The sequence below is a fragment of the Lycium barbarum genome, chromosome 12 (genome assembly GCF_019175385.1).
Source record: "Lycium barbarum isolate Lr01 chromosome 12, ASM1917538v2, whole genome shotgun sequence".
Lineage (NCBI taxonomy): Eukaryota > Viridiplantae > Streptophyta > Magnoliopsida > Solanales > Solanaceae > Lycium > Lycium barbarum.
In genome coordinates, this window is record NC_083348.1 from 93,563,505 (window position 1) to 93,574,681 (window position 11,177).

At 34.7% G+C, this 11,177-nt stretch overlaps 1 protein-coding gene across 1 annotated transcript; it reads right to left on the reverse strand.

The window, feature by feature from the left end:
* Positions 1-293: 293 nt before the first annotated feature.
* On the reverse strand, positions 294-7,691 carry LOC132623851 (serine/threonine-protein kinase STY13). Its single transcript, XM_060338661.1, has 6 exons — positions 7,333-7,691; positions 4,483-4,615; positions 3,179-3,374; positions 1,205-1,326; positions 976-1,131; positions 294-853 (listed from the first exon to the last, which is right to left on the reverse strand). The coding sequence occupies exons 1-6, from the start codon at positions 7,521-7,523 to the stop codon at positions 545-547; spliced, it is 1,107 nt and encodes a 368-aa protein (XP_060194644.1). The 5' UTR covers positions 7,524-7,691; the 3' UTR covers positions 294-544.
* Positions 7,692-11,177: the final 3,486 nt, after the last annotated feature.

Consider the following 11,177-nt stretch of genomic DNA (forward strand, 5'->3'; position numbering starts at 1 on the left):
TCATGATAAAATAATATCTAAATGGATCTTGAATTAATAAAGTTGACTAATTTTGTGAAGTCCTACATACCAATCTTATCCAGATGAGATTTAGTTATTTAAATTAATGTGTTTGGACTTCATTAATTAGTTTACTCTTATTGACACATAATTCTGATATTCGAATACACGTTGAGACTTGATAATTCATTTTATATTGGAACCATAATGTCAACATCTATATGCATTTGTATTCTCCTGTTCTTTTTTACTGGTCTTCCATAATAAATACTAATGCATTTAAACAGCCAAACCATCATAATTTCCTAATATTATAGAATTGCAGAAATGCAAAGGAAATGTGTATCAAAAGATGGTGGACTGGTGACTTGATTCTATTGTTTTCTGTACTAAAGCTTCTATTGCTTTCTGTACAATGATGGTGTATTTGGAGAACCATGTGGCTTTCAAGACCATTCTATATATCATAAAACTGGCGAAAAAGACGGGAAGTCCTTCAATTATTTACACCTGCAATATCCTAAGAAAAAAGTCTCTCCACCTATCAGAGAGAATCATTATAGGCACTCATGAAGCAACAACATGAACTCCTGTTTTTTTTCTTGCTATTTTCTGCATCCTTGTCCATCAAACAATTCATGACAGGAGAATTGACCAACTCTTTGCCTGTGGGATGCTCCGTCTCAAACATATTCGGAGAAGAAGTCTGTGAGGCACACACATTGCGAAGAACGTTTGCAAGGAAATCTGATATTTGCTCAAATTCTGGCCGTTCTGCTGGATCCTCTGCCCAGCAAGAGCTAAGAAGGGGTTCTATTTCCCTCGGAATATTATCCATGCTGGGACGCAGTTTCTGGAATTTATGGAGGAAATGAAAGTTTTATCTTTTACCAATCACTGAAAAGTTATTCGATGTAAAACTTTTATCAACTCCAATGTTTAAGTCAAAACAGACACAAAAAGGTAGAAACATACCGTAGCTGTAGCATATGCCACCATAATGTTGCTTCTTCCCTTAAACGGAGTGCTGTTGGTGAGAAGCTCCCACAGGATCATTGAGAAACTGTAGACATCCACTTTATGATTGTAGTATTTCTTCACTCCAACTTTAATTGGTTCAACGCTGAACATCTGGCATTGGCAAAGTGTAAGGCATATACTATTATTATTAAGGAGGGTGTAAATTTTTCGCCCAATGTAATACCTCCGGAGCCATCCAGCGGTATGTACCAGCTTCTGTTGTCATTTCAGAGTCAGCCCCCTCCCTAGCTAACCCAAAGTCAGCTAGTTTAACTATTGTCTTGTCTTCTGTGAGGAGTAAATTACCTACAAATGTGGCTAATGGTAATGAATAACATAATCAAACAACGAAATTCCAGTCTCAACCATCTTAATGGTCTGATCTTCCTTGGCGGTGAAGAAAGGAACTCCTATAACATATATAAATACCATAAAAGGAAATGTATGAAAGAGCCATTCACAAGTGTGAGAATAGAGGGAAGAGATACTGAGAAGTTGCCGTTAACCGTGGGTTTACACCCGGAATCACCGTAGAGACCATATTTATTCAACATAATTATAGATGAGTCAATCTTTTTTAGCCAAGGGTCTTTCGGAAACAGCCTCCCTACCCCATAAAGGTAGGGGTAAGGCCTGCGTACATCCTACTCTCCCCAGACCCACTTGTGGGATTACACTGGGTATGTTGTTGTTTGTAATTATAGATGAGTCAACTAATAATATACAAGATAGGGTGGCATGGTGCATTCATTTGGAGACAATACTATGTTAATTGATGAAACTCGTGAAGGCGTAAACCAAAAGCTTGAACTATGGAGAAGCAATCTAGAGACTAGAGAGTAAAGCTTTTATGATAAGCATAAGTAAGATAGAATATATCGACTGCATGTTTAGCTAGCATAAAAAGAATAAAGTTGGGGTGAAATTAGACAAGAATGTGACCTCTAATGCAGACAATTCACGTATTTAGGCTGATTTTTTCAATATAATGGCATGACAGATGAAAAGTTGGCTCCCCTTCCCATTACTTTTGGAAGAGAAGCCTTGGAGTAACCGGTAAAGTTGTTGCCATGTGACCAGGAGGTCACGGGTTCAAGTCGTGGAAACAGCCTCTTGCAGAACTGCAAGGTAAGGCTGTGTACAATAGACCCTTGTGGTCCGGCCCTTCCCCGGACCCCGCGCATAGCGGGAGCTTAGTGCACCGGGCTTCCCGATAGATGAAAATAAACACAAAGACTAAAATAGCATGGTTGATATGAATGAGTGCTACAAGAGTGCTATACGATATGACCTACCAAATACAAAAAGCTCATTGAACATATATAAGACAAACGATGTAGTGTGAATATTAGGCCCTTCGACAAAATGAGTGTCGTAGAAATGTAGATGTTAAAGAAGGATGTACGGTCGTACAAGATTCAATCTATCATATTTAACAAAATGTGCAAGTAGCATATGTAGAGAAAAATATACGAAAATGTCGCTTCAGATGGATTACACATATCCTATCTAGACCTACAAAGATACCGAACCGTAACGTCACATCATGATGATTGAAGCCCTCAAAAGAGGATGAGGTACACCAATAATCATACGGAGGTAAGATGTACCAAAACTCCTAGAATATCTTGAAATCCATTCAATTTTTTTATTTTTTTATTTTTTTTGATGAGATAAATGATTTCATTCCATTCAAACTTAGCGAAAGATAGAACATAATGGATGTAAAATATCAGTATAGGTTATATCAACTAGTCGGAATTAAGGTTAGACATTATAGGAACGATTGCAATGAAGTCCAGTATTTGACATGAATATTTTATGTTTTATCAGAGATTGTATAATAGCAACCAGATGGCTGTGAGATTTAGAGAATTCCTAGTTTTGAAGAATCCCTAATTCATCCTGAAAAACAAGTTATCAAGTAGCTGAATGAACACGGCCCAAATAGAGCAAAATGGACATAAGGATTCATTTAGACAATTCCAACAAGTCTGGGTTTGAAATGGAGTTGTTTTCTTAAGTTCAAGCTAAATCATTAAAAAAACTTGAAGTTATGCAACTCAAGCAAGTAGTAACCCTGATCAGAGTGCGATAGCCACCTAAAACTTAAAACTTGGTAGTGCCATAGCAAATTACGAGATAGGCAGAGCATTACTTGGCTTCAAGTCGCGGTGAATAATGCCAACTGAATGTAAATACTCCATTGCTCGAGAGATTCCCAATGCAAAACTGAGAGAAAGTTTCAAATCTGGACAATGTGGTCGGGTGCTCCACAAGTACTTCTGAAGCGTGCCACCTCTCATTAGCTCTGTAACTAACATCAATGTTGGTTCCATAGAGGCACCAATAAACTGTTTCAACAATTTTCAGGACATATTAGCAACCAACGAAAGGAGAATCAATCACCGTACAGGACATTTTTAGTGCAGTCTCTGCACAGTAATATGAAACAAGACAAAAAGAGGGCAGGTAAATGCACAAAGCATTCCGCGTTCACACTTGGTCGGGGAAGGGCCGCACCCAGAGGGGGGGGGGGGGGTGTGATATAAGCAGCCTACCCCGACGCAACCATCAGTGGGTGAATCCACGGCTCGAACCCCTGACCTATAGGTCATGTGCAGGCAACTATACTGTTGCTCCAAGGCCCCCACCCCCCTGATGTGTAATGAGAGAAACAAGATAATATTGAGGAAGTGCCTGAAGACTTAATGTCTGCCGCTTGAACCCTTTTACAGATACACTTAACAATGAATAACTGTGTTTAACTTTTGTAGGAAACTAACTATCCAATTAGGATTAACCATTCAATACATATTGAATCAACATGCAGTTTTCTGGTTTTGGCCAACTCTTTCCTCATGAATACAACATGGGAAGAAACCATTTCGAACAAGAATCAAATTTCAGAGGAAGCAACTTTGTACCAAGAATCAACAAAATAGTTCAAAAGCAACCGGTATATAGTTGTGGAAATTATCTGCACCCTAATCTATGCTACACACTAAATTGAACATCATATTAACCATACCATATATGCTTAATAGAAAACAGTTTTTAGTTCCAAACAGTCCGTGTAACCGTGGATATTTATGCAAGAACGCTTAACAAAATACTAAGAAAGGACAGGAGTACATTAGCTTTATAAGTAAATCATTTCCACCAGGAAATGGTATGAAATAAACAGGAATTCTTTTCACTTTATGTCTGAATACAGTATGAATTATTATAAAACCTCTTATATATATCTTTTACAGGGCAGCACCAAATATCTAATTTTATTACCAAAAATGATTAAATAGACCACAACTTTTTATTCTGTTTCTCAGTTGGACTTCAAATCCAGAAAACGAATCACAATTTCGTATTTTTGACTCTGTTGTGGACTGATACCAGCAAAAGCAAGGTGGACAAAGTGAATGAAATTTAACTAGTATCGCTATTTCTTATTGAACACCATACCTTCACAATATTGTCATGCTTCACTTTAGATAGTAAAGTGACCTCCCTCTGGAATTTCTCTTTCCGCTCGGGACTCACATTTGCCGACATGTCTGGCTGTATTATTTTTATTGCAACAGGCATGGATTTATATCTGGAACAAGTATTACAAAAGGTGCTTTAGAATAGCAGGACCCTTAATAAAACGAACTGAAACGCCTGATCACATTTGAGAGTGCAAAATATAGTAACCTTAAAACCATGTAATATGCACTATCAACCTTTAGTTGTACCAGAATGTTAGCGTTAACTAACGAGAATGAGACTATGAGAAGTAAATCTAAATCTAGAAGATCTTAGATAGATGTTTCAGGTAGTAACTAAAGTAGATTGTCTGAGAATCAAATTCTTCTGAGTGGACTATGAAGTATTATCAATAATTGACTCAACCCACTATGAGGTTTTATTCCGAAAACCTTTACCAAAACATAAATCTGGTTATCTTCATGTCCGTATCAGTTACCAATCAAGGGAGCAGGAAACTAAGTTTTCACTGGTTAGGCAAGGTGAAATTACAGATAATGGTTGAAATACGCTTAGGGACACTTCAATGAAAACATTTAGAATTGAACTGGAACTGAATTTATAAATTCCAAAATTACACATTCTCGAGTTTCATTTTAAATGAATTCAAAGCTACATCTCATGTAAACCATAATGGAGTTTGTATTTTAAACAAACTATCATTGGTAAATCTAAATAGGTACAAAATTTTCTGGACAGTAGATGGGAAATATATTGGACTAAATCTCTCGGTCCAAATAGGCCCCGATATCGCTTCACCATAATTGATGATGTTGTAAGTTGGATATGGAATCATTTGCTCTTTTGAAAAATATTTTTTATAGAGAAACTCCAAAAGTTCTTACAAATTCTTTAAACATTGGTATTAAAGTTACTAGTTTTGAATGAAGAAGGAAGTTGGTTTTAAGAAATCTTATTACCAGTGAAATATATGTGCCAATGGATAGTTTCCTGGAATGCATTAATTTCTTTACATTAATAATCTTACTTTAAGGCTTAAGCATAGTTGTTAGTGTGGCTACCTCTCACAAGGATAGATGAATTAAGAAAAGGATCAAAGTTCTTTTTTTTTTTTTTTTTTTGGTAAGGAAGAAAAGGATCAAAGTTCTAGGAAAACTTCATTCATTTTCACTGTTTTGCTCCTGAATAACATGTAAGGTAGAGAAAGAGACCTATATTCCTCACTAGCAAGGGATGTATGATTTGGGAAGTAGAACATTTTGTTAACTTACAATTTCTACCTTACTATGCAAATTAATATGTTGTCTACTTCATTGCGAAGAGAACACATTTGGTTTGTTTAGTTTTGTAATTCTTCCACCCCCTCCAAAATTGGTAAGATTGCAATATGAAGCAACAAATATTACTTCACCAATTTGTTCCATACAATTTCCCTAAATGGATTCTATTAGATTTAGGTTGAAAGTTCACCTAATGTCTAAGCTGAATAAGAGCGCATGAACCTGTTTACTCAATCATCACCTAGCCAAAAGTTAGTCCTTTTAGTCAATAAGGTAACACAGTGAGACTAGATCTCAATAGAGTTCACTTCCTAGCCTCCTAATGATCTAGGACAAATAAGGAAAAAAAGATAATATTTATACTAAACTCAATGCCAAACAAATTAGTCAAACTATCTTTGGATGTCAGCAGAAATTATAGTCTCAAAAATTCAGTGTAAGTGCCAGCAGCTAAACACGCGCTGAAACACTTAAGTAAATGCTCCTTTCTAGCCTTCAGTTGAGTCATATTGAAAGCTTTAGCAGAGACCCGTGAACCATTAGCTCACTATAACTTGTATAACTGAAAAATAAAAGACGTAAAACACGGGACTACAGAAAGATCCAAGGAATGTGTGAGCTTAGCTAAAACATTTTTTTCTTCTTTTTACCACCGACAACCTAATCTATGCACCAAAAAAATGAATTCAAGAGAGGCACAATTGGAATTTCAGAACTTTTAGCTTTCAATTTGCCTTTGCCCGACAAATGAAATGTGAGTTCAAATGAAGTGTAAATAACAGATCGTCCTCTCTTTGAAAGAAGGGCAGCTTCCAGTCCTGTTGGTGCTTGAAACAATTTTGTCTTTTCCATATTACTATATCTCTAGAGCCAAAAATTACAAGGAACTACTGAACTCAACCACTCCCACAAGCAGGGGCAGAGTGAGAGGGGTGCAAGGGAGGTCAAATGAACCCCTTGATTGAAAAATTATACTATGTCGATAGGGCAAAAATGATTTTTTTTGCATATATATAAGTTGTTGAATCCCCTAGAGATAAGAACCTTTTTTAAAATCCCCTTACTTGAATTCCTAGCTCCGCCAATGCCCACAAGTACTAAACAATTCTTTTTGCACATATTCCAATTTTGAGATGCTAGGGAAGATGAAAGGGACAATGCTGACAATTGAAAAACCATTAATACAATACAAGCATAGAAAACAAAAAAGCAAAGCAAAACTAAAATTCCTTTTATCACCCTTTTTTACTAGCAAAGAAGAATAATGAAAGTAAATTTTAGATAAATTAGGCAACAAAGCCAATCCCAGTGCCACGCAATAATCCAGAACTACACGGGTCAATATGAATTTAACTCTTTGTAAGAACAAATAACAAACAATGACACAATTTAATCTCTACATTTGACAAGGGTTTTCCACTCCACAAATCAAGAAACCTCCAAAAATGCAATCTTGAAACAGAAATGCAATTAATTCAAGAAACACAAACCAAGAAAAGCAAAATGGGGCTTTGTAAAAATCAAGAAAACGAAAAAGGGTACTCACAATCCTTCATAAACAACAGAATAAGGACCATCACTGATCATAGGACCAATAGAAAGCTGGTGTAAATCAATAAGTAGCTTCCTATCAATGCTAACAACATTTTGAGCAGAAAAATCATCACCATCAGAAAAATTCCCAAAAGGGTTAGAAAGTGAAGATTCAAGATTGAGAAAATCTTTAGTATCCACCATAGCTATAAAGCAACTGTTGCATTACAAGAAAAGAAAAAAAGAGAGATAAAAGAAGAGTGTATGTATGTATGTATGCGTACGTATTAAAAACCAAAACCCTGTGGGGGTGTAGGAGTGAGGGGTATTAAGGGGTAGGCTAGCATTTGAAACGAGTTACAGCGATAGAAATAAGAGGGAAAATCTCTTAAATTTGGTAATTTATTAATTGAGGGTAGTCCTTTGTGGAGTAGTACTATTTATTTTGTTGTATGTATACAAACAAAAAAAAAAACAAAAAAAAGTAAGAAATGACATAAAGTAGTTCTAATCTGCTACGTTACGTATTGGGGTAGTAACGGTGCTTCCCACCTGCATGGACGCCACGTTCGTATATCAATGAGTTATTTTTAATCTTAGTTTAATAAGTAGTCGCTTGTTTAATCAGAGTTTTAAAATCGATTTATTTTTTAGAAGTGGTTTTGTCAGAAATATTTTTTCAAAAAATATTATTGAAGAGTAGTAATCTATGTTTGGAAAAATAACATCTTTTACTTAAAATTGTGGTTAAGCAGTATTGAACCCACAACCTCTTCTAACTTTAAACTAAACTACGAGTCAGTGATATGTCTTATATTATATATGTGATAATTAAATTTTTGTTCTTTCTTCTATGAATATCGATACTGCTTACTAGGATTTTTGCAGTGATTTTCTTATCATGTATTGATTTTACTTTTCTATTTAAGGAAAGACAAAGTAGAACCTTTATCGGTTTTACTTTTCCTATAAGGAAAAAATAATCTTTTATATTTGGATAACCTCTTTTTGAAAGAAAATAATTTAGACTTCTATAAATTGAAGAATCTCTCTCATACAACAATACACACTAAGAGTATCCATGATGTAGTCCTTTAGTTTTGCTTAAGGTGAGATTTAATCTCTCGATAGCTTTAAAATATTTTTCGTATTAGGATTATCGTATGTAGGTTATTTGACCAAAACTCAAAGTATCTACCATAAAGTCTGTTTTATAGTTTTTCTTTGTTGTTCAATTCATCTTGTTCAAGATTTGCAATTATTAGTTTCAGCATACACCCTGAGTATTTCGATTCCAACATTTATTAATGTTAGATCAATAAGTTGTGCTTGCCAAACTTTCAAACGTGTTTTTGGGGAGAAACAATTTTTTCGATCTCTCAAAATTAACTTAATCCTATCTGCTATTACTAAAATATTGATAGTTAAGCATTTTGATTTTTCAGCAAGTTGATCAAACAATCTGTGAATTCTACTTTCACAATCATGTTATGTTGACTTATAACAATAGGTAACTTTTGTAGTTACCTCAACATAGAGCTAAGCTAATTAAATTGTGTTGATAATATAAAATTTATTTTTTCTCTAAATTGAATCTTTTCTAGAAACATATGTTTCGTTTTCATACTTTTACGGAAACAGATGAAGACTTTGATTTGAATTCCAATAAATAGTTTCTTCTATCTTTGTGTTTTAAAATTGATTTTGAAAGAGAAAAATTCAACTAATTAACCATCACGAAAAAAATGGGCTCAAGTTCCTAATATTACGGTTGAAATTGTAGCACGCAAGTATGCATTATACATTACTAGCTAGTATTTTCATGTCATGGGATTTAATTCTAATGTATCTCCCTTTGATTGTCTTCTAGCACAAGGCATTCCTTTCCTAAAAGTGGAAAAAGGGAAGATGAAAAAATAAGAAGATTTAGAGGCAAAGGAAGAAGCTCCCACCAAGTAACTATGATGAATTTGACGTGTAAAAAACCATCATAAAATTTATTCTGAATTCACATTACAACTCCTTTTTTGAGTTTTCATTCTATCCTTTTTTGTTGTGTTTGCTTCATAAATTTGTAACGTGGTAATGAGTGTTTTTGTCAAATTCAATATGAAAATCAGTTCCCTCAAAATTTCAAGTAGTTCAAGGATTAAACTGTCGTCTCAAATTTCAGTTAGACTTTTTGTCCTTTTCTTTGACTCTTTGTCCAATGTAAAGGTGGCAACCGGTTCTTTATAACCGGTTTTAACCGGTAACCGGACCGGTTAAACCGGTTAACCGGTTCCGGTTAACCGTGTATTAGTTTACCGGTCCGGTTCCAATTTTTTTTTAACCGGAACCGGTTTAACCGGTTAAAATTAAAAAAAAAAAAAAAAAAAAAAAAAAAAAGAAGAAAGAGCCCATCCCCCACCCCTATATAAACCCTTCTTCATTTTCATTTTAATTCACATCAATTCACTCTTCTTCATCTTTCTCTCAAATCTCAATCTCTCAATTATAGTTACTTTGCAATAATTAGCCACAAAGTCTTATTATAGTTTCAACTTTCAATTATTAATTTTGCAATTATAATATTGTTGGTGGAGTTGGTGATTTTGCAACAATCCGAAGTAGCTTTGGTGGATTTGCAATTCTAGCCGCCTTCACTTTGTTGGAAATTAATCCGGCAATTTGGTACCTTCGTTCCAACTCTATCTTTAATTTTCGCAATTTAATTCTAGCAATTTATTTTTCGCAATTTAATTAACGCAATTTAATTCTAGCAATTTATTTTCTTGTGATTTATTTGATTGTGATTTAAATTATTTCTATTTAATAATGTCAAAGAGATTAAGACGTGGTGCCGGTAGTAGTAGTCGTACTATTAGGGATGCGCTTAATGAGGAAACATTTGTGGAAGAAACACCTAATTTAGGTATTGATGTTGGTGGAAATAATCCACTTTTAGGTCATGAGGCAATGCAACAACATTTTACCGACACTTTTAATGAAGACTTAGATGATGATGATGAAACACAACCCCCCGAAAATCCCATAGGAGATACATGTCCTGCACAATCACATACACAAGACAAACCGCCTAGAACTCGTAAGCCAACAGCTAAAGTTTGGAAATTTATGACTAAGAATAAGGAAAACCAATCAGCTACATGTACCCTATGTGGACAAGTATTTAGTTTTAAGCAAGGAACTGGTAAGGATGGTGGAACGGGTACACTAAATGCTCATATGAGAACCAAACATATGGATGTTTGGGGAGAGCAAACGGGTTCAAATGTGGGGGGGATTCAAATGACGATAGACCCACGAACCGGTAGAAATTTTAAGTATGACAAGAAAAAAGAACGCGTAGAAATAGCTAAAATGGTAGCTTATGATTGTTTACCATTTTCCTTTCCCTCGGGTTTGGGGTTTGTTACTTACATTCAACGTTGTTATAACCCGTTATTTGAGGGTATTCCTATAAGTACTTGTAGAGCCGATGTTATAGATTTGTTTAAAAAATATAGATTTTATTTGCGCCATGTATTTAATTCTTTAAATTGTAATGTTTGTCTTACCGCTGATTTGGGTCTTAGTATTAACCATTTAGATTTTTTTGATATTACATGTCATTGGGTTGATGACAACTGGGTTATGCAAAAAAGAATTATAGCTTTTTTATACGACGAAGGAAAAGGTCGTCACGATGGAAAAATTTTAGCCGATTCAATGTCTACTATAATGAGATTTTTTAACATTTATAGAAAAACACTTTGTATTGCTTTAGATAATGCTTCTAATAATACAAAGGCAATTGGTCTTTTAAAAAGAGAAATAAACCCTCCTCTAAGAAATATTTTTCATGTAAGATGTAGT